General features: G+C 37.8%; 3 protein-coding genes and 1 long non-coding RNA gene across 7 annotated transcripts in view; 2 read left to right on the top strand and 2 right to left on the bottom strand.

Moving 5' to 3' along the window:
- Window positions 1–23479, top strand: part of LOC134794270 (uncharacterized) — a 45894-nt gene that overhangs the window by 253 nt on the left and 22162 nt on the right. The window lies entirely within an intron of this gene.
- On the top strand, window positions 887–4526 carry LOC134794246 (organic cation transporter protein-like). Of its 3 annotated transcripts, none has more exons than XM_063766002.1 (4): window positions 887–1018; window positions 1590–1946; window positions 2821–3228; window positions 3311–4526. In XM_063766002.1, exons 2-4 carry the CDS (start codon window positions 1597–1599, stop codon window positions 4050–4052), a joined length of 1500 nt encoding a protein of 499 aa, XP_063622072.1. In that variant the 5' UTR covers window positions 887–1018; window positions 1590–1596; the 3' UTR covers window positions 4053–4526. The 3 variants fall into 3 exon arrangements, with proteins under 3 accessions (XP_063622072.1, XP_063622073.1, XP_063622074.1); XM_063766003.1 differs by lacking the exon at window positions 887–1018 and adding an exon at window positions 1085–1308; XM_063766004.1 differs by lacking the exon at window positions 887–1018 and adding an exon at window positions 1416–1509.
- On the bottom strand, window positions 4559–14056 carry LOC134794249 (lysocardiolipin acyltransferase 1-like). Of its 2 annotated transcripts, XM_063766007.1 has the most exons (7): window positions 13942–14056; window positions 12731–12837; window positions 12376–12649; window positions 9735–9931; window positions 9043–9221; window positions 8042–8145; window positions 4559–4819 (listed from the first exon to the last, which is right to left on the bottom strand). In XM_063766007.1, exons 1-7 carry the CDS (start codon window positions 14039–14041, stop codon window positions 4575–4577), a joined length of 1206 nt encoding a protein of 401 aa, XP_063622077.1. In that variant the 5' UTR covers window positions 14042–14056; the 3' UTR covers window positions 4559–4574. The 2 variants fall into 2 exon arrangements, with proteins under 2 accessions (XP_063622077.1, XP_063622078.1); XM_063766008.1 differs by lacking the exon at window positions 13942–14056 and having other exon boundaries at window positions 12726–12813.
- On the bottom strand, window positions 18019–23232 carry LOC134794248 (organic cation transporter protein-like). Its single transcript, XM_063766006.1, has 3 exons — window positions 22820–23232; window positions 22296–22703; window positions 18019–18847 (listed from the first exon to the last, which is right to left on the bottom strand). Exons 1-3 carry the CDS (start codon window positions 23131–23133, stop codon window positions 18133–18135), a joined length of 1437 nt encoding a protein of 478 aa, XP_063622076.1. The 5' UTR covers window positions 23134–23232; the 3' UTR covers window positions 18019–18132.

Here is a 23479-nt window from a genome sequence, read left to right as displayed (position 1 = left end):
TCATTAATTTAATTGTGTACATCAAATGACTTTGCCACACTTGTGGATAAAATGCAACTTTCTCATTAGTTTTTGAATAATCAAGAAATAATTTACGAGCTGAAGTGGTAACAATTAAAATGTTTAGTTTTCATCTATTGTCATAGATACCTAACTATAAAACTATTAATTTAATAAAAATGCAAATAAATGTTACATTTCAGATCAATCTGCCAGGCTGTTAGTTTCAGACAGACAGGCGGACAAACTGTCACATGAGTGACAAGGGTTCCGTATTTTCCTAAGAAGGTACGAACCCCTATAATAATATTAATAACATAATTAAAAAACAAAGCTCCCTAAGAATTGAGCACCTCTTCCTTCGAAATCTTGAAATCGGCTAAAAATCTGCAAAACAGTGATCTTAAAGTTAAAAATATAAGATGTCTACATCACTCTATTAATGATTATCACTAACGTAGAAAACACGTGAGCTATTAATTACGCCATTCAATCCACTAACCACAAAATCACATTTAAGTCGTTTCAGAATATAACTACTACTCTAAACAAATAGGTAAATGCATGTACTCGTAGCATACAATAAACACGACATTTTATTATGGTTAGATTAGACTTAAGTACGTATGTAATATATTATGAAGCAGTTAATAGATTTAGAGTGCACTCCGTACATTTGGCATTCAGTCATCAACACTAGTATGCGGCAGTTGTAAAAAATAAAAATTGCAGTACCAATACCAGTGTATAACATTATTCACCAATTCACCATTGTTACTCTTTCTTAATAACACACTGTTACCTACTTCTTAATAATTATGCATTTAGCAAGACATACCTTACTCTCTCTCGTACTCATTTGTTTTCATTTCTTAACGTAGCCGTAGCTTCATTTTATAAACAATAGTACTATGTAAAAAGGTACTTTTTGGCGCGCCAGGGCGGTCAGCAAAGGGTGCGTGATGCATCGTTTATTCTCCTTGGTTACTGGAGGGGGACTATCCCACAACATTACGTGGTAATGGTAAGTCAACGTATACCTGAGCCGTAGTACAATGAATGATACATTCCGGCCAGGCGGCCATTCCGTCTCGATGCTTGATAACAGTGGGTCGGGCGAAGACGTTTGTTCGCTTAGCTATTTATTACGATCGCGAACCCATAATAAAAGTTCACGGTACTTTTCTACACAGTTTATTTAACACGTGTTCTAGACCATCGAGGCATATGGAAAAACTTTGTTCAAAAATATTCAATTCGACTTTAGTAGAAACATTAAAAATAAATCATACTTAACAGCCAGTTTCAGTAAGTAATTTGCCATGTGTTTATTTAACGTGTATCACAGTGGTTATTGTGTAGGCAAAGTGTTTTTGTGTGAACGATATTTTAATGGGACCATATGAATACCATATTTATAAAACGTAACGTACTATATCCGCTATTTCAGTTCATATTCAAACCTCGTTCAATGACGAACTCTGTTGAATATAAATATCAAAAGACCGTGTAATTATGTGCCTACCAAAAATACTCGTGTTATTGCATTTAAATTGCTGTATTTATTTTAATTATTATTTAAATTTCAGCTGAAATATGTCGTTCACCGAAGACCGCATTGAGCAAATTATTGGCAGATTCGGGAGATATCAAGTGTGGATATTATTTCTGGTGACTCTAGGACGGTATCCCGCTGAATTCCAGCTAGTGAATGTGGTGTTTATAGTTCCTAGCGTCGAGTTCGTGTGTAAAGACGCAGACGCCTTCAATGTGACCAACCACTGCCCTTGCCAACAACCGGAGTATGACCAGAGCACCATAGTCAGCTCGGTGACGACCGAATGGAACCTTATATGCAACAGGAGTCACCTAGCGAGTTTAGCACAGTCTATACTCCAGATCGGCATTCTAGCCGGAAGTTTAGCATTTGGACACATTTCAGACAGGTCAGTTGAATAATATTTTATATTTTCGGCATTTGTTATAGTTAAGTTAATGCTTACTGCAAAAAAACTCTTATCGATTGTTTTCTATATTATGGCCTTGTATGGACACACACATTGTCATGGTCATGGTTTAACCCTGCACTTTCTGTCAATCAATAATCACAACCTATGCTATTAGACGCAGGTAGTTAGGTAGTATTAAATATATAATGTATTACCATATCATATTTTATCTACCTAGGTAAATACTTGTAGGATACTATTTATTTAAGTATGTCGTTCAGAGCAACTAAGTAAGAACCTTTAGTTTTTATAATAGCACAGTCGCGTCAAAATAAAGGTTGTCTTCGTCAGTATTCTCACTGCTATTATTTAATACCTATCTACATAGTAGAAAAAAATTATTGCTTTGCTTTCATTGATCCTAAGATCAATACTCAACAATAGTCTAGCGTAAACACTGTAATCGCGAATTTATTGCAAAATTTAAAAATGGCGGACTTAACGCATAATAAATAGGTACCTATCGCGCGTTAGAACCTTGTCATTTTAATATCCTCATTTTTCCTTGCTCTGGCCTTCCTTTTTCCGAGACGTTCATAGAACGGAGAGTTCTAATTCCAATTCTCATCTACATATTACGAATTGGCGGCTTTACAGTTACTATGACAAAATACTACATGAATTATTCAACATTTCCGTTGACCATTCGTACAAACCTAACCTAACCGTTACTCCAACTTGCAAGAACGAGTATGTAGATATATGTTTATAATAATTATAATTAATGTAGAGAAAGTCATTTAATTATTCCATGTATAATGGTTATTGATATCATCATGATAGCCATAATATGTAAATAAATATTTTTTAGATATGGACGTAAAATCGCTGTTGTGCTAGCGCTGTTTCTTGAAGCAGTATTTGTCACACTTTCAGCGTTTGTGACTGATTACTGGATGTTCATGGTCAGTCGGTTCTTGATCGGCACAGCGCTCGGCGGGACCATGCTTTGCTGTTTTGTCCTCTTGGTTGAGCTGAGTGGGCGCACGATGAGACCCTACATCATGGGGCTGTGCGAAGTCCCCTACGTGTCAGGCTACGTCGCGCTGCCGATAATAGCCTACTTCGTCAGGGAGTGGAGGCCCCTGCAGCTGGTAACGGGAGCGCCTTGGCTGCTCACGCTCGCGTTCTACTGGATGCTGCCGGAGTCTCCCCGGTGGCTCATTACCGTGGGAAGGAAGAAGCAAGCCATCGAACTTCTTACGTATATAGCCAAAAAGTAAGCAACGAAAAATAACTTAGATAATCGTATAATTGTTTAATTTTATTATAATTAGAATTAATGGGTCGTTCTATTTCAGAAACAATCGCCCGACTGACAATATCGAAACCATTGTAAATGAAGTTGAGAAGGAATCAATGTCGACAAACGAGAACAAACATGGCAGTTACATCGATCTGTTCAAAACGCCAAAGATCAGAAAATACACTATTATTTCTGCGTTAGTCTGGATGTGCTGTTCCCACACCTTTTTCGGGATAAACCAGTACGTGGGTCATCTTCAGGGTAACCTGTATGTAAACGTGATAGTGACGGCCGCCAGCAACGCTCCTGGAGTGATAATTGTGGTGATTGCCACATTGCACTTCAAGAGGAGAGCGACTCTCATTGGAAGCTTCGCTATCGCCGGGGCATCGTTTGTAGTTTTCGTCTTAGTCCCTAGCCACTTGCAGTGGGTCACTCTAATGTTTGCTATCATCGGCCAAATGGGTGTTTATACTGCGTTCATGCAAATATACATGTATTCATCGGAAATGTTTCCTACAGTAGTGAGAAACTCTGCATTGGGTTTCTCATCAGTATTCGCTAGACTTGGTGGATTCATAGCGCCATATGTGGTCAATATCGGCATAGAATGGGCATCCATATTAATATTCAGTGCTGCGGCGTTCGGAGCGGCGATCTTGTGTTGTTTCTTCCCAGAAACTAAAGGAGTTGTTCTGTCGAACGCAATAGACCAGGTGGAAGACAAAGACAAAAGGTCGTCTGAAAAAATGTACCTTTCATCACCATCACCAGTTTCAATAATTGATCACTCATAATTAGCATGGAACATTATCAAGTTATAACTGAACTTAATCTCATATCATTCTCTTGTGTGTCACCAAAATATAACCTTTGTAGGTAGGTACTTGGACACCCGCATATTTCTTCCAAGCTATTGAAATCAATTGTAAAGAATGAGGCGATTGTTATCACGGCAGTGATACCGAGAATTGGAATGATGCTTGAACTGGTTCTCTGTAGGCCGACGCGACGTTTTGCTTTTATCACCTAAAGTGTGCAATCTCAGAATTTCAGGATACAAACAGAATAAGGATTTCTTTGACGTTATACAGAGGACACAAAGGAAGCACACAAACACGCGAATGTGATATTTAATTTTAGAGCATTTATAATATTAAAATATGTACGTATGTGATAATGGAATGGTTAATGTATATTCCTAAATAAGTAGGTACAATCTTTGGCATATAATGAGAATTCACAGAATATAATTTACCTACACAACTTTTCTTAATTAATACACCTCATTTTTACCTAATTATAGACTAAAAGACTAGCTACACCTTTAGACTTTCGGATAGTTTATATTGAATGTTTTGAAACCCGCCGAAATACCATGTAACGAATATAAATAGGAGTGTGTGGTAGAGGACCCAGAAGCGGAACAGGACGTTTGTGAGTAGCGCGTAGCCGAAGACAGCGTCAACCAGCAGCCAGAAGATGAACCCGAGCAGCGCCACGTGGAGGGAACGCGGCGGCCGCTCCGCGGGAGGCCGCCTCGTCGTGCTGTCGACGAACTGGCCTGTAATCAAGTCCAATTCCCAGAAACTATACCAGCCTAAGTAGGTATACCGGAATTCCTATTTGCGGCTATTTAAAAGTAGAGAGTAAAAAACAATTTTAACATGAACGTCTTTACGGTCAGATTGGTGTCGTATCTGCTGAATTTAGTTTAGGCAGCAGATGCCCGACCAGCGGCGAGAAAGCAAGTAGCCAACGACTATTAAATATTAATTACCTTTCCCGAGACACAAGTAAGCACGTTTTTAATGTAGATCCAATATGAATAAAAGAGGTGCATTTTCTTTTTATTTTTATACAGCTTGACAGGCATCAAAAGTACTAAGTAGGTATTTAACTATTTACTTTTATATCGTTGATCGCGATGACCGCTAAGCAAATGTTGGCTTATCGGTAGTTGCTCCTCTACTTATATACCCTATAGCTTCTATACTACTAGGTACTATTATTATTACTATGAATACCACTAATTTTATAACAGAATACCACTTCGTCAATTTCAAATTATGCAAGTATGCCTTGTTGACAAACGATAAAGTTACATCTGCCTTACCTAAATTGAAATACCTACCTGCTTATTACCTATTGGTACAAAATTGAACTTGCTCGCATCATAGTTAAGCCCATCGTTTATTAAGACGAAACAGGAGCTGAGTTTTAAATATTTTAGGTAAATATACCCGTCTCGCTAACGGAAGCGGCACCTAAAAGTAGTGCGATAAGGACAAGGCGAAAAATCCTGCGTAAAAATCTCAAAAATCGAGGTTTCGTACTCCTCTGTTTCCTCCTCCAAAACTTAACCAATCGTAACCAAATTTGGAAATCTAAATGATTATGAAATTATCTGTGTCGGACCGTTTTGCTTTTTTGGCTAATTGATATCAGTTTTGAATGCCACGCCTCTCATTGCGGCATAGTCAATTAGGCCATTTTGGCCATTTTTGAAGGGCTCTAGCGCCTTAAAAAACAAAAATATCAAAAAAAGCAAAACGGTCCGACACAGATATTGACAATATTAATCTGTGTTGAAAAAATCATTGCTCTAGCTTCAAAAACCACGGAGGAAAACGAGGAGTACGTTTGTATGGAGAAATGACCACTCCCGTTGGCTCGCGAGCAGAACCAGATTACTGTAATAAGTGTAATAACACATGCTGAATAATAGATAATCGATGTTCGCCTTGTGAACTTACTGTTGATAATGATTTTATTAACCACTTTGTGTTCGTAGTATGATGACTATGACCTGATGATGATCAAAAGCAGTTAGGTATGACCCACCAAAATCAAATTCAAAAACAGCAAAAATAAATAAGCTAATAGTATCGCAAAATAGTAAAATCAGTTTGAACTAGATATGAGCGCCGATAGGCATTTAGCCGGCGGCGGCGCGCTGGTCAAAATCGGTCGGCGGCGGCGGCGAATCGGCGGCGTGGCCTTGAAAAACTTTTGATTAATGAAAAATCAATTCAAACCAAAATTTTACCGAAAAAACACGTTTTTGCTGTAAGAACGTTATAAAATAGGTGCATTATTTAATTTCAAGGAAAAAATATTGAATAATGGTATGAAAAAAGTTTTATATCGCATAAACTGTAGATAAGCGATAATGCCGCGGCATCAGAGGCGGTCTTAATCTTGGCGAGGCCCTTATTTTTTGTGCTAGGTAAAAAATAGCGGATAGATTGTATCAGGAAAACGTCTTGTCGACTGTGCAAGAATGAGGAAAATAGAGCTCCGTCATTAACCAATATCGACCCAACAAATCCGATTTATATCAAAACACGACAACTAGGCCGAGCTCCACCTAGCTCCGAACCTGATTTCGACGCCTCCGCCTCCCCATGCGAGGCCAGAGGCTGAGCTGCAGGTAAGTATAAAGCTTAGAATCGAACGCCAAGTGTGAGCTTGGGTGACGGCTGGACTCGGCGTGCTTCTGGGTGAGGCCGAAGGCCAAGCTGCAACAGACCAGAGCTTGGAATTGAACTAGTGGTCCAGTGTGAGCGAGGCCAAAGGCCGATAAAGACCGAGGCCATAGTGAAGACCTGGAGCTTTTCTGCGAGAACATTCGTGTGAGGCCAAAGGCCGAGCTGGAGTAGAGCTAAGATCGGACAAGAACCAATGACCAAGCGTTTTAAAGGCGAGGCCAAAAGTTGAGCTCTGAAATGTAACCCTCGTTTATACCTTTTAAAGACGTTAAACCATGCATATTTAGAAAAATTGCTCGGTTTATTTTGCAAACTCCGGGCGACTGCTCCGCTCGTCACTTCCAAAGGCCGCCGCTAAGCGGTTACAATTAAATAAATCTACCAAGTAAACTGGTTATGACATTCGTCGTCGTAAATTTAAGAGTTAAGACTCTTGTCGGTGTAACTCTCTCCATTTGACTCTATCCAGGGCCGCCTCCAATGACTTAAAGACATTCAGTTGTTGAATATTTTTATAACATTTCCATGATAACTCAGAATAGACATTGAAGGATAGGCTCTATATCACCTTCTTTTTCATTGCCATTGCCTAGCCATAGTTACCAAATCGCAAGCTGCCATTTGTTAGTTTCAGCATAGGCAAGAGAAAGCACAGCAAGCAAATTGAGTAAGTAAGCATTATATGGACGTAAAATACCTTTTGAATATCTATAAACTAATCGGAGTGGCGCCGTTAAAGATCTAAAGCCGATAAAATATATATTTTTGATTCTGAAAGTAGAAGTATCTACCAAGGTCACGCCGATGCCACGCCGATAGCGCTGCGTCGGCGGCGGCGGCGCGAAAATTTTGCCGGCGGCGGCGGCGCGCCGGCGCGGCGCTCATATCTAGTTTGAACCTAGGTATAGGGTTGCAGTAGGTTCAGCCAGCATAGTTTTTGAAAAATCGTAGCGCATTTTTATATCACAGTAATTTTAACTTTTATTGGCCTGTATATTAGATTGCCAAAAAATTTAAGTATTAGTAATCTTGAGGCCTTTTTCTAGTAACTTCATCGATTCTAAACCTGATTTTTGAAGGTGGTTACTTCATGAATGAAAAACGTGATAGAATATTGCCGAGTAATAATACCATAGGCACTGATAAGTTATATTTATATTGCGATAGTAATAAACCAGTCTCCTTCTTCAGGCCAATAAAGATTACTGTCATATCTTTATAAAAGGTGTCTAGACTTTGCCATTTGATCCTTTAAATATTTTAAATTATAAATCAAAGATTAAACTGGTTCCTACCGTTTTTATGGAATTTCCGTAAACTGCTTTCTTTTTCACGCCAACGGTCATTCAGCCATGACTTGAGCATATCGTCTTCGAGTGGAAGATCTTCAATGGGGTAGCTGGAAACAAATATTTCGAAGTATTTTTCAGGGATAATGTATGTACCTAATGTAAAGACAATTACCTACTTTCAATAATTGATGGATCAAAAGTAAGTACCTAAACGTATTTTCTAATTTCGTATTAGCTACTACATACTAGGATGTACTAATAACCTTACTTTATATGGTACTACCAGGGATTGCTGCCCAATATCAATTAATTTCCCGTTTTTTGAAATATTCAAAGAATGTTATTTAATTTACGAAAGAAAATAAAGATTGAAAAAAAAACTTCTTAGCGAATAAACATTTCTAAGTAGGTACTAATTGTAGAAGTATATGTATGATCTGTGTATAGGTAGTATAGTAGAGCTAATATTAGTTAAAGTTTTCGGCTTGGGTTAGTGAAGTGAAAAAAATTCAACTGATATTAGTTTAACGATGTAGTTACCAATGTGATCCCGACGCCACGGCGGCTGTGGCCACACCTCAATACGTACAGTAAGTATCCCTATGCACGAGGATAGAACAAGTAGGTATCCTTTCCTAATATACCACTTGATAACAAATTACTATTATTAGCCCCCAGATAGTAAAAACTTATCAATATAACACCTCAAACAAATGCATATGTATTACCAAATGTAAACTTAAAGGCAATAGGCCGCCCGTACTCCTAGCGAGGACCGACTGACCCTCACCTAATACCAATATGATATAAAAAAAACAACGGGTTACACTCCGGGAAGCCCGGAAGAAGTGAAAACTCAATGACATTGTAACAGTTTTCCGATCAGGTCACGTGTCCGTCTTACGAAGCGTCTTACGTCTAACGTCTGTCGCGAGTTTAACATTTTTTCCCCACCTCAAAAAGTGCACAGCGCCGCTAAAGTTTTCACTTCAAAAAATACATACCGCTTGAAGTGAAAGTAGATGTGTTTGGGCATATGTCCTCGCAGCAGGTCCGCCTCAGTCTGCGCAGGGACGTCGTACGCTACGGTGGCGTCATATACAGACGCGAGACCGGCACCGCGGAGCCGTGAGCACAGCGCTGCGAACCCTGTGGTGCGAGGATGAAGCACGTACTCGTACAACTGCAAATTGAAATAACAAACAATAAAACTACCGTCCCATTGAAAAAGTGCTGCACATAACTGAGATGCACAATACAATTTCTTAAATTGAATGATCTATTTAATCGCGCAGTGTGCAGTAAAACATCGAGAATCGAGATATCAATAGCCACAATAATGAAAATGAGTAGGTACGTTTACTAGCACTTTTGTATTGGTGTACGTAATGGTTAGTGTTAGTAGGTACCTACCTACTTACCTATACCTATTCAGATGTGTCTCTCCGCCAGATTGTGTTTTGTATACTCGTAAGTAACCACGGTTATTTTATTACTAAGATAAGATCACAGGTAAGCAGATTTAGCTCTGATTGAGCGAACAAACTTAAACTATAAGCATTTTAAGCAACAGCCCAATTCGAACATTGCTTATAAGATGTCACAACGATGCGATACCGATCTGTCAATCAGTGTCAAAAGTATCGCTGTGACATCATATAAGTATTGTTCGAATTAGTAATCAAACAGGACTCACTAGTAAGTTATGTGTCGTGGCGAATCTCTCGCTGCGTCGTTTATTCTCCTCGCTCAAGTCCGTTCCTTCCGGGAACAGCACTATTCGACAGGGGCAGCTCAGTCTCTTGTAGTAGTCCACGAACTGCGCCAGGCTCAGCTGGTCCTCGCGCCAATTCCTCTTGACGTATAGGAAAAAGTTCAGCTGCATTATCCAGCCTGCAACACAAACACTCTTACTCGTAAGCTCGTAACTCATTTAAACTATAAGAACATTAAAAACCAAAGAAAGGGAAGGGAAGGGAGGTCAATCTTAAAACTTAAATACGCGATTAAGTCCCGTTGTGTAGTTTGATAATATAAGAACATTGAATAGAATAGAATCATATTCATAACGCTTAAACAACAAAAACTTTGTCGCCAAAACACGTCACTGAAAAGGTTTCCACTCAGGTAGGCACCCTTTGGATACCTTGACAATGGTCTTCCGTGGCAACCCTTCCAAAAAACGCGATAAAGCTATAGGTAGGTACAAATACAAATACAGTTACAAAGGTAAAAATAAGAAATTTTCGAAAAATGGATTCCGCTTATAGAGGTCCCATAATTCCACTTATAGAGGTAATTCGTTGCCAAGGGAGTGGAACCGAGAACTTGGGTCCACTTAAAGAGGTTTTCCACTAACCCAGGTTCCACTTATCCAGTTTCCACTGTAATTTAAAATAAGTTCTTGTGTTAATAAATTAGTATAAAAATTAAAATAAATGTATAAGGTATCTACTTATCTAGTAAATATAGTAATATTTAATGTCTAAATTCAGCCACAAAACATAAGTAGGTACATGTAAAAAAATAACTACTCGTTAACATTCAACACATAAGGTAAGCATAAACACATCACATTGGAAGACGATGAATTTACTCGTAAGATTGGTATAACCAAATAAAAGGTAGGTATAACAGTTTCATATAATTTTAGCGCCTTGAAGAAAACATAAGGCATTAGCTACAATGTGCATACAAAAATATATAGTATACTGTATATTATTTATGAATCTTATGATCAACGAAAGTGCTGTTGTGATAATAACATTAAGTGGTAGCTCAGGATAAACCTATAATTTTCAGGACTTGTCTATTACCCCTTACATTATTATTACCGGTATATCAATAATAATTTCGTTCTATAAAACGAGAGAGCAAAAGCGAGCGACTGCTGCGAGAATCATTTTGAAATTCCAATATAATTAAATCACAAGCGTAGGTAATGATTCTGATTTTGAAGAATAAGCGTACCTCTGTAACAAGCGTCTAGAACTTAAAGACACACGAGTTACACTATGTACGATAAGAGCGTGACCGGTAAAACTTTGAAAAAAAGTAAAGAGTTATCATGTCAAATACTATCATATGAGAGTATTGTAATGACATATTCATGCTTTATTTTTAATAAGACGTCCAGTCTCCTGAATTATGAATAATACCTTGGCATCTTTGAGGCATAATTTCGACCAAATTTTCAGCTAAAATGCAAGGTAAAGACGTACGCACAGACTTCAGTTCTCCAGTTAGGTCAATAATACTAAGAGTGTTATTTTCTCGTAATTTAAGCTTCATCCACGCCCAAACATTTTGAACTGGGTTGGCGTCGGGTAATTGTAAGGGCCAATCCAAAACATCCACGCCATTTTCAGTTTTTCATGCAGTACAGTGCTGATTTTGGCATTTAGGGTCATTATTCTCTTGCGGGATCCAAGAAGCCTTATCCTTTGGGAAATTTTGATAACGGAAGGCGACAATGCCTTTTCTTCAATTTTTACCATTTTATGGGCGTCCAGTGTATCGGTGCACAAGTGCAAATGGCCGAAACTCTGCTTCTAGAAGCATCCCCGAACATGTTCCTCTACTGGGTAATTCTCGGTTATCACGAGCACTCTATTATTTGTCGTAGAACAAGCCTAAGTCAAGTAATTAACTGCCCAAAAAGAAACTGCATTGGAAAAAAAATATGATTGCAATCTCGGTTTTTGTTTTCTTTCGCCCACGGTAGGCTTATTTTCATATGTTTTTCAGTAAGGGAGAAGCTTATTCACCGTACTGCGATATTTTAAACTATTTTCATTCAAACGCCTTTTGATTGTATCTAGAGATATCTGCAAACCTTTTTTTTCCAATTCTACTTGCCCAGAACCGCCAGAACGCATTGATAGAAGTGGATTTTTTGAAAACATCTGCAAGGCCCGTTTATCCTCTGTGGAGGAGGTCGTTTTTGTTTTCCCGCGTTCTGGTAAGTCGTAAACATTTTTATACTCCATATAATGCTTCATCCACTTAATTACAAACGCCTTCGATTTATTTATATACAATCAGTAGGTTTTTGTGACATTTTGGTCCCTTTCGGGTACAGAGGAACACTGCCTCATAACGTGAATCGTAAGCGGCATTCTTTTTTTTTATAGAACTTTAGGTGGGAAACTGTCGAAAGTTTTTTATTATTTTTTACAAAGCATTTTAGGCAAAAGAACATTCTATTCAGCCAGTACTTTTTTTTCTGTATCACATCCTTAAAATATACATAAACACTGGTCACGCTCTTGTCAAACACACTGTACAAATAATTTTACAAAACTTGAAGTCAATTTTACATTTATTTTAAAACCTACCCATTCCCGGAACGGCCTTTAACTCGTCCTTTAAAACGAACTTGATCTTAGATCGTCCACCAACATCCAGTACATGGCTCTCTGTAGTCTCTGCATTAGGTTTCTTTTTACATGCACATTCGATACCGCTTTGAGTAGCGTGGTACAATGCTATCCAAACATAATTCCAGTCCACTCGTGTGCGATGGTTCATAACAATGATGGTCCTTTCATCCGGATTCACGTAATCACCGTAGTGATGCATTTCCGCGTTAGAGCACCATTGGAAAAGCGCCTAAAAAGTGAAATTATCAGTCAATAAATTGTCTAACACCAAAAAAATAATCTCAGAAATCCAAAAGAACCACTACCTTACCACTGGATACAATTCCCATAACGCAAAAAGAACATCAACAATCTTCCTATATAGTTTGTGATTGAAGAACATTAGATACATGACCGGACAGTACAAGAGATAGAACCCTGAAACAAAGGGTTGCTAGTCACCAGAGACGAGCTAAGTAGCAAAAAAAGTTTTTCCAGGAAATCAAAAAAATATATATTGTCATTTTTCACATCTTAACAGGCTTTTTTTTATCAATTGAACGTTCACAATTTTAGTTGATTACCTGTATAATTTTAACTATGTAATTCTTAACTCAGGTACTATGTCTTTGACTTTCCCAATAATTTACATACACGCCAGTAAATCGTGGAGTCACCAGGTTCCGCTGTTCCTAATATTTTTCCTTTGACATGACCTTATGAACTTTTTAGAGTTCCGTACCCAAAGGGTAAAAACGGGACCCTATTACCAACTATTACTAAGACTCCGCTGTCCGTCCGTCCGTCTATCACCAGGCTGTATCTCATGAACCGAGATAGCTAATAGGCAGTTGAAATTTTCACAGATGATGTATTTCAGTTGCCGCTATAACAACAAATACTAAAAAGTACGGAACCCTCGGTGGGCGAGTCCGACTCGCACTTGTCCGGTTTTTTATATTATTATTTATTTCTTAGAGCTTTCATTATTCCACAGAGAATTGTATTAAGTTATTTATAATTCTTATTTGATACAGTTTTTATTTTTCTACTGTAGACCCCTTCTGGGTAAAAGCCAGGAGGCTTCTACTGCTGGGAGGGGTCTACTGGAGGACCAGCTGTTTCCATTTGGATTTATCTAGCGCTACACTATGCCATTCTTTGCCTGCAGTGGCAACAATCTCGTCCTGCCACCTGGCTAGTGGATGTCCTCTCTTTCTTGAGCCATAGGGCCCCTTCCATTTGGTCACCTTTCCGGTCCCGGTTTTTTTATAATATTAACGGCTTCCTAGACTAGTTGATAGTGAGCCTGCATACTAAGCCGGACGTCCAGTCCAGGGTTGAAATTCTGGTAAGGAGATTTATTTGTTTTATTTATCACAGATATTTGTGCCTCGGTCATGGATGTTTTCTATGAATTTAAGTATTTATCTATATCTGTCGTTCTATTATATTTATCGTCAAGTGCGTCGTTTATGGGTCTAGGTCGCTTTGTGGAAGATTGTCCCATAATATTTAATTAGATAGTAACTTATGACTTACCAGCTAGTATGGTGTAATACCATGCAGCACAGAGGAGCAGCCCGGGCGCCATGGCGCCGTTCACTGGCAGCACCAAACAGCCTACCCATTCACATCTCATCTTGTCCCACCTGTGACTTGCATTCCAGTATAACAAGATTTCGATATTCGCAATCACTAGACGTATTCAGGGATCAGATTGTTTCGGTCAAGCTTGTGAATATGTGATGTGTAAGCGTTGTCAATAACAGGCCAGAAGCCCTGCCGGTGCATGTATTAGAACCCCTACGTGACCCACTAAACCGTATTAGACAACACCTCTTAAAACTTTATTCACTTACGCCACGTAATCATCCAGAAGTTTGATTTGACCTGAGGCACTATATGTATTCTAGCTATCCCAACAAAAACATAAATGTGAAATTAGAGCCAAGTTCAATATTAAGAATATATGTCGTTGACGTTGTTGACTCGCCGACAAAAGAATTGAGATCTATATGGGTGCCAAGTTCTGTGGTGTGTATAAAATCCTGAAATTATAAAGGATTTGACTTGGCTAGTTTTTACCAACAAACCAAATTTTAGAAAAGTAGCCGTAACGATACGTAAAAACTAGCCAAGACAAATCCTTTATAATTGCAGGATTTTAAACACAACACAGAACTTGGCACCCATATAGATCTCAATTCTTTTGTCGGCGAGTCAACAACGTCAACGACATAATATATTCTTAATATTGAACTTGGCTCTCATTTCACATTTATGTTTTTGTTGGGATATCATTACTTTTTGCACAGAAATTACTTTAGTAGGTATTCATCATGAAAGCAGTTTGCCTAAGCTGAAAAGGAGACCCTCGCTAACGCGCGGTCAATTGTCTAAAAGTTTCAGTTTTCAGATTTTTTCTTTTGTATACGCCTAATAGTCTACCTTCATGCCAAATATCAAGTTTCTAAGTGATCTAGAAGTGGGTTAGGTTTTTGGTCTATAAGTATTAATAAAAAAAAACCATCGAAATATCAATAATTACCAGTTTTCAGATTTTTCCCTCTATATACACTTAATAGTCTACCTTGATGCCAAATATCTAGTTTCTAAGTGATCTAGAAGTGGGTTAGGTTTTTGGTCTAATAAGTCTAATAAGTAGTAAATATTTTTTTTCCATCGAAATATCAATAATTACCAGTTTTCAGATTTTTTCCTTTATATACACCTAACAGTCTACCTTGATGCCAAATATCAAGTTTCTAAGTGATCTAGAAGTGGGTTAGGTTTTTGGTCTATAAGTATTAATTATTTTTTTCCATCGAAATATCAATAATTTCCAGTTTTCAGATTGTTCCCTCTATATACACCTAATAGTCTACCTTGATGCCAAATATCAAGTTTCTAAGTCATCTGGAAGTGAGTTTAGGTTTTTGGTCTATAAGTATAAATTTGTTTTCCATCGAAATATCTATAATTTCCAGTTTTCAGATTTTTACCTCTATATACACCTAATAGTCTAACTTGACGCCAAATTTCAAGTTTCTAGGTCATCTGGAAGTGGGTTAGGTGTTTGATCTATATGTCAGTCAGTCACAAAAATGCCGGTTTTTAAATGTTAATTTATCAATAACTGTTTGAGCTACGTTTATGAAATTTTGTATTTTGGACAAGCTAAGGAGCTTGAATACATGTGCCAAATTTCATTTGTGTAGGTTAAGTAGGTTTTAAGTTGTGAAGCGGTCAAAAGTAGCTCGAAATGGTTCGTGTAATATTACACACGGTTGCTGCGTCGCCAGTTCCTTTTTCTCTGAACTTGGCTGGACACGCTACCGCGTGTCTAGATCTTATATAACGTTCCCTGTTAATGGCTGTTAATGAAGGAAAGTCACCACAATTGCCTTTGAAAAAGCTTGAAGCGGGCCATTCGAATTTATAATTAACCTTGTAGTCTGTTCGAGAAACGGAAAACGGTGAAAAATAGAGATAATACTCCTAAAAATACGTGTGATACCTCATTAGATTCGTAATGATGTCTAGAAAAATGTATTCGAAGCGTGTATTAGCACACAAAAAATATCAAAGTTATGAACAAAAAAAGGGGGGAAAAAGTAGATATTTTTTATTTCCCCAATATCTCAAAAAGTATCCGTATTTAAGAAACGAAAATTAATATTATTAAAGAGGAGGATATTTACAATAGTGCAGGGCAGAGTAGAAGGTACCCAAGCGCGAGGAAGGTCGCCCATGAGGTGGACGGACCAAATAAAGGCAGCAATGGATGGACGGCCCCTTGCACGAATGCGCTAAACGCGCAGCCGTCAGGGAGGAGTGGAGGCAAGCCGTCAAACGTGTCACAAAGGGAGACTTCCAATGATGACCACGACCGCTCTGTCAAGAGTGTCCCGATCAAGAAGAAGAGTTTTACAATAAAACATTCCATACTTGCAAAGCTGTATCTCCATTAATTATACTTTTTATTAAACGCTGAACACAGCCCTTCGCGCCTCATTTTCGGGAAACGCGCGCGGCGGAAAAAGCTATTACGTAACATTAAATTAACTCGGTGGTCTGATGCCATACGCGACGCTACGGGCGTCAACATCCAGGGGTCAATACAGCTGGCCCAAGACAGGGGGGTTTGGAGAGCGGTGGTGAAGAACTGTGCACTCCTGATGGTCACGACCCTCAGCCTTGAGGAACCGACTAAGAAGAAGAACATTAATTTTGATTTTAAAGGTATTAAATATTCATTAAAAATTTAAAAAAATTATGGTGTATTTAAAACATGTCAACAAATGTACTACTTTATAGAAATTTATCTTAAAGTTATTTTTTCAACAAGTTAGGCAATTGCTAATTATCAAAATTTTCTCGAACTTCCTTCTTTATTAAAAACGAAAACAAATATATAAATAATTATCGTAAAATTTTGTCGCCTTCTAGAGCCCTTCTCATATACATGCGTAATAAGATCACGTTATAAAAGTTCTAAAAAAATTAATAGTTTGCTTATAATGTTGTTTTAAGTTTTACAATTTTTTCATTTTTTGTCAAATTTCTATGTAATTCTAATTATTTTAAGCAAAGTTTTATTTTTATTAAAACTTTTATAATGTGATCTTATTAAGAATGTATATGAGAAGGGCTCTAGAAAGCGACAAAATTTTACGATAGTTATTTTACACATTTTTTTTCGTTTTCAATAAAGAAGAATTTGAGAAGTTTTGTTAATTAACATTTGAAACTTGTTGACACTAACTTGTTGAAAAAAAAATTTTAAGATAAATTTCTACAAGTAGTACATTTGTTGACATGTTTTAAATACACCATATTTTTTCTTAATTATTCATTGAGTATTTAATACCTTTACAATTATATTTAATGTTACGTAACCGCTTTTCACGCCGCGCGCGTTTCCCGAAAATGAGGCGCGGCGGGCTGTGTTCAGCGTTTAATAAAAAGTATATATAATGGAGATACAGCTCTGCAAGTATGGAATATCCTCCTCTTTAATAATATTAATTAATTTTCGTTTCTTAAATATGAATACTTTTTGAGATATTGGGGAAATAAAAAATATCTACTTTCTCCCCCCTTTTTTGTTCATAACATTTGATATTTTTTGTGTGCAAATACACGCTTTGAATACATTTTTCTAGACATCATTACGAATCTAATGAGGTATCACACGTATTTTTAGGAGTATTATCTCTATTTTTCACCGTTTTCCGTTTCTCGAATAGACTATTGTAGGTACAGTCGAGGACATAAATATGTATACATTTTTTCACCTTATTTCAATGGGTTAAGGTGAAGAAATGTATACATATTTATGTCCTCGACTGTAGGTATGCCTAAGTTTAGCTATTCTTCTCGTGAGTTTAGTTCATGGTAATACTACTCGTACAGTCAGCAGCAGAAGTTGCTAAGCGGGTGAGGTGTTCAAAATTACCTTGACACGCTGTAATTCTCTTAACAATAAAGTCGCGTCAAGATCATTTTGAACACCTGGCCCGCTTAGCAACTTCTGCTGCTGACTGACGTATATAATTGCTTTTGGTTCACAATATACGAGTAAGTAAGTACCTACATATAATAATTGATTGAAGATTCCACAAGGACAAATGTTTATTAAATTGAAAAAGTGATACATAATCTTTTTCAATTTAACGTTTCAATAGTTTAATACAGTGACTGATCATCAAAAACAAATTTATATAATCGTTATTGTACTCCATCTGCAGGCCTAGGCGGCCGCTGTGGCGTGCCCAGTGCTTCACCTTCTTCTATCGTTGTGAGTAACTCGCAGTTTTTAGTTTCTGGCAGCAAAAAACAAAGCCCCGCAGCTATCAGTGGCAGCACCCCGAACGCTACGGGGGTAGCCCACTTCTGGTACGTTCTAAGGGCAACCACAAACGGCGCAATCATTGATCCGACCCGAGCCATCATCGACGAAATACCGAGCGCAGCATTACGCACAACAGTTGGAAACATTTCTGTGCAGTACAAATAGACCACGATAAATACAACGAAGCTAAAGAGATCTCCGATACACGCAAGCATCACGCTAAATAGGCTATGCGGTATACCGGCCAGCAGTAGTAAACTAATACCGCAAATGGCGTTACTTATCACTACAACTGTCCTCCGCTTCATATATCGCATCATTGGAATCGAAATAAAGCAGCTGAGGAGACAGAAAAATCCACTGAGGGTCACGTTCAAAAAAATGTCTTTAGTAAGCTGGCTGATGTACTGTGCGATGCCGTAAAAGCAGTAACTGCAGGTGAACCAGAGGAACGACATCACCAGTATATTCCGTCGCAGATTTGGCGTACGAAACAGGTCAATTGTAGTCCCCTTCTTCGGCGCGTTTGTTCTGTGTTCCAATTGGTACATTTCCACCTTACTTTGAATGTCTTCTGTTGGCATATTATTGCTGAAAACAAATTTTGGAAACTAAAAGGAATTTCGCTACTGACATAAAGTAGAATGGTCTAAGAGAGCTACGGAAAAAGGTTTGCAATTTATGGAGCACCGAAATCCCTCTAGTTATTTTTTTAAGTGAGGACGGGAGGAGGAGGGGAGGAGGAGGACTTTAAGGAGGGGAGTGCCGAGTCTTAATTTTTTTTGTATGGGATTTTCTTTTTCAGAAACATATCACGTGTGGTGTCCTATGAAAGGGGTTTTTGAGGCTATTCTAAAAATATACCTCATTATTACATTTCAGCCATTTTATTAAATTAATACGCTGTTTTAAAAAATATTTGTGTTTTAATTTTTTTTTAATGTCTGAAATGTAATGATGTAGTATAGTATATTGTTAGAATCGCCTCAAAATCCCTGTCATATGATATGTACGACACGCGAAAAAAAATTTCTCATAATAAAAATATGACTCAGCACTTTAGGAGGGGCCTAAGGGATTTTTTTTAAGAACTGCTGGTCAATAATGTTGTTTTGACCTCTAGTATGCGTGTGCCAAACGGCTGAACTGTATTTGTGTGTGTTTTGTACTGTATCGATTTGCGGTTTATTTTTGCTTACACCTTCCACACGTCATGGCCGGGGCCGATTTTTGAATTTCGATCGCTCGATTTTGTCACTCGAAAATCGGTGGAAAACGGCGAAATGCTATTTTTTTAAATACGAGCGATCGAAATTTGAAATCTAGTGGTATTGACCACTCGATTTCAATTCTATTAGTAGAATTTAAATACCAGCGGGCTCAGCATGGTTCCATTTTTATCGACTATCACTATGCCCGTCACTTTCGCACTTACATACTTGTTAGAACGTGACAGGCATGGTGACAAATGATAAAAATGCGACCGTGCTACTAGGGCTGGTTACATATCAGAATACCGAAAGTTGATTTACCTAATGTCGAATCACCTATGCTCGATTCACCTATTTTTTAAACACCTAATGGTTTATTAACCTAAGCTCATAACACCTAATGAACGAATTACCTAATGCACGTTTCACCTATAATTGTTTTACCTAAGCTCAGAATACTTATGGTCGATCTACCTAAACCTGATACACCTAATGATTGAAATACCTAAAACCTATTTACCTAATACATGAAACACCTAAAGCTGACATACCTAATGGACGATCCACCTAAAGCAGATATACCTAATGAACGATATACCTAAAGTTGATTTACCTAATGGATAAAATACCTAAAACTGGTATACCTAACGAACGAAATACCTAAAGTGGATATACCTAAAGAACGGAATACCTAAAGTCGATATACCTAATCCACGTAATACCGAAAGTCGATATACCTAATGTACGATAAGAATAATAATAAGAATAAGAATGATTTATTGCAGTACTGTGTACATTTGTGGATGGTAATCATATCCCTAAAGTTGATTTACCTATTGAACGAAATACCTAAAGTTAATATAGGTGCGTAATTCACGTAACACATAAAGTTGATATACCTATTAGGTACAGTTAACTGTAAAAATATGAGTGCACAAATCATCTCAAAAATATGTCCCATAGCTCTTATGTCAGCGAATTAAGAACTATGAGACATATTTTTGAATAAGTTGGCTACACACATATTTTTACTGTTGACTGTATCTAATGAACGAAATACCTAAAGTCGTTATAAAAAATCATTTACTGCAGATATAATAACAGGCCTCATCTGTGTCAGATGTTTTAAGCAGCATCCTGGTTACGATACTTGCGTTCGTGGCTGTAAAGCCCTATACGAGAGAGGATCCCTCGGCCACACACAGGTGGGCGGGGGTTGGAGGCCTACTCGTGGCGCCTCATGCGTTTTCCTTTTAATGAGGAAAACCAGGCATCATCGTGCTTGGATTGACCATCGTGAATAGCACGACGCCACACGGGTCGGTCTTCGGCCAGTTTCTGCCATTGGTTGCATGAGATGTTAAAGGCAACCATGTCACGTTTCGCACAATCTTTAAAGCGCAGCATTGGCCGCCCAACCGGTCTTTTTGCGTCTGCAACCTCTCCTAGCAGGATTTGACGTGGCAAATGAGTCCGTTCCATTCGATACACATGCCCAAGCCACCTCAGTCGTCTCTTCGTCAGTGTGGCTGTGATACTATGGAGCTGTGCCTCGCTTAGAACAGACTCATTTGTCACGCGATCCTTTTCCATGTGATGCCAAGTATGCTCCGCAGACAGCGCATATGAAAGGTGTTCAGCCGGCGTTCTTGTTTTGCGTACGTTGTCCAGGATTCCGCTCCGTACAGAAGTGTGCTTAGAACACATGCTTGGTAAATATGCATTTTCGTTTTTACCGTGAGATGTTTGTTGTCCCAAGCCCTTGAACGGAGTTCTCCCGAACGTAGTGGCTGCTGTGCCGATGCGGGAATCGATCTCTGCGTCAAGCGAGAGATTGCTCGACAATTGCTTGCAAGGTAGCAAAACTATTATACAAATAATATTATATGTAATTAATAGATACCTATAATAAAATTATTAAATTAAAAATGATAAAATCTATAGGTACATTTATTGATTAAATTGAGATTAAAATTAAAAACTCTAAAACAAAAAGCAAAAAATAGTTTAAATCATATCATGTTTATGCGCAGTCAACAATAAATTAGAATGTGAAACTTAAAACATGCAGTAAGAAAAAACGCCTCTTCTTTGACAGGCGTTTCGACAGCTATTCCGTTCCATTCAGACAACTTATTAAGAACGGTTTTTCAATATTCAATATTAAAAAATAATGTAGGTACCCTACCTGTTTGAAGGTAGTTAAGCATAATCTTAGATACGTTTAGCTATAGGTATTTCGTTCGTTAACACATATCAGCCTTAGGTATTTCGTGCGTTAGGTATATTAGCTCTAGGTATTTTGTTCAATAGGTAAATCAACTTTAGGCATATCGTTCATTAGTTATATCGACTTTCGGTATAACATGCATTAGGTATATCGATTATCGGTATTCCGTCCTTTAGGTATATCGACTTTAGGTATTTCGTTCGTTAGATATAACAGTTTTAGGTATTTTATCCATTAGGTAAATCAACTTTAGGTACATCGTTCATTAGGTATATCAACTTTAGGTGGATTGTCCATTAGGTATGTCAGCTTTAGGTGTTTCAATCATTAGGTATAATAGCTTTAGGTAAAACGTGCATTAGGTAAAATGTGCATTAGGTAAAACGTTCATTAGGTGTTTCATCCATTAGGTTAATTAAGTTTAGGTATTATAAACTTAGGTCATTCAATGTTTAGGTAAAATGATCGTTAGGTAATTAAAAAATAGGTGAATCGAGCATAGGTGATTCGGCATTAGGTAGATAAATTTTCGGTATTCTGATATGTAACCCCTTAAAATTGCAAAATATGTATAATAATAATTTCAAAGTAAACTTACATCTTAGCAACGTATGTCAGTAATTTAACGGCTTCGTCCGTCTTATTCTTGGCCAGTAACCATCTAGGTGTTTCAGGTAGAAGGCATATATAAAGTAATAGATATACATTTGCTAATGATATTGCCAGCTGATAATGCTTGTAGTCACGCAAGAAATAACCAAAAGCTGCTAAACTCATATGGCCAAGTGTAAATGGAACTTGGTAAAGCGCTGATACAACGGCTCGTTTCTCATTTCCGATGAATTCCATTATTATGACGAATCCGACTACCATCACTCCTCCTAAAGAGAACCCGACGATCATCCGAATTAGAGTGAAACTCCAGTAGTCAGGAACAAATGATGCTATCACCCCCGAGAACACTTCCAGTACCACAGAGCCAATCAGGGCTTTTTTTCGTCCATACCTGTGACAAAACAAAAAATCTAATTGATTTTCAAAGTATTGTATCATAATCATAAACTAGATCTGCGCAGGCACTAGGTGCCTATTTGTATTTATGAATTTAAATGACTCACTAACCTGTCAGACGCCATACCGAACAGTAAGCTTCCCACTAGAACACCAAATTGAAATAGAGTTTGAGTGAGGTCCTTCAACCAAGATTTCTCGCAGATAAGATTCCATTCCATTACAATTGTGTTCTTAAAGGTCGAGGTGTCGTAGATAGGGTCTTTACAACAGGTGGCATTTTCCGGACACTGATATGCCACTGGAGGAGCCAGAAATATGATTGCCATCTGATGCCATGCAATGCCAAACTTGTTAACATATATTATAAAACATATCCACCAGTGGTACTTTTTGAACGACCCAGTAATTTGGTTTATTATCATTATTATTTCTGATTACTACAGAAATATTTAATAGTGGGAGATAAATAAATCATTTGTAAAAGTAGACATATTTATAAGACAACAACGCCAAATTAAAAATCAGGTGGGCTTTGATTTTAGCAAATTTTAGTAAACGAATATAAGTCAGCATCAATGTCAGCATAGTGATTACAAAGAGAATTAAATCACTACGTTTTAAGAGTCGGCACTCTCGAACAAGCCTTGAACCGAACTATGAACGTACATTGTGCCAACACACCAAATACAGGCTAAAAGAAGTCGCATCCAGGCCTAATTGTTAAAAAAATCACACCAAATTCATGTCAATACTACCAACACAAAAAAA

This window comes from Cydia splendana, chromosome 10 (assembly GCF_910591565.1).
Source record: "Cydia splendana chromosome 10, ilCydSple1.2, whole genome shotgun sequence".
Taxonomy (NCBI): Eukaryota; Metazoa; Arthropoda; class Insecta; order Lepidoptera; family Tortricidae; genus Cydia; species Cydia splendana.
The sequence above is the reverse complement of the archived record's forward strand: the minus strand, read 5'-3'. Positions and strand labels throughout refer to the sequence as shown.

Coding starts and splice junctions, on each gene's coding strand:
- LOC134794246 (XM_063766002.1), top strand. CDS start 1,597: ATGTCGTTCACCGAAGACCGCATTGAGCAAATTATTGGCAGATTCGGG. Junction 1,947..2,820: donor TTTGGACACATTTCAGACAG/GTCAGTTGAATA, acceptor AATATTTTTTAG/ATATGGACGTAAAATCGCTG. Junction 3,229..3,310: donor CTTACGTATATAGCCAAAAA/GTAAGCAACGAA, acceptor GTTCTATTTCAG/AAACAATCGCCCGACTGACA.
- LOC134794249 (XM_063766007.1), bottom strand. CDS start 14,041: ATGAGATGTGAATGGGTAGGCTGTTTGGTGCTGCCAGTGAACGGCGCC. Junction 12,838..13,941: donor GTATTACACCATACTAGCTG/GTAAGTCATAAG, acceptor CCTTTGTTTCAG/GGTTCTATCTCTTGTACTGT. Junction 9,932..12,375: donor AAAGGCCGTTCCGGGAATGG/GTAGGTTTTAAA, acceptor TTTGTGTTGCAG/GCTGGATAATGCAGCTGAAC.
- LOC134794248 (XM_063766006.1), bottom strand. CDS start 23,133: ATGATAATAAACCAAATTACTGGGTCGTTCAAAAAGTACCACTGGTGG. Junction 22,704..22,819: donor TTCGGTATGGCGTCTGACAG/GTTAGTGAGTCA, acceptor GTTTTGTCACAG/GTATGGACGAAAAAAAGCCC. Junction 18,848..22,295: donor CTGACATACGTTGCTAAGAT/GTAAGTTTACTT, acceptor ATTTGTTTTCAG/CAATAATATGCCAACAGAAG.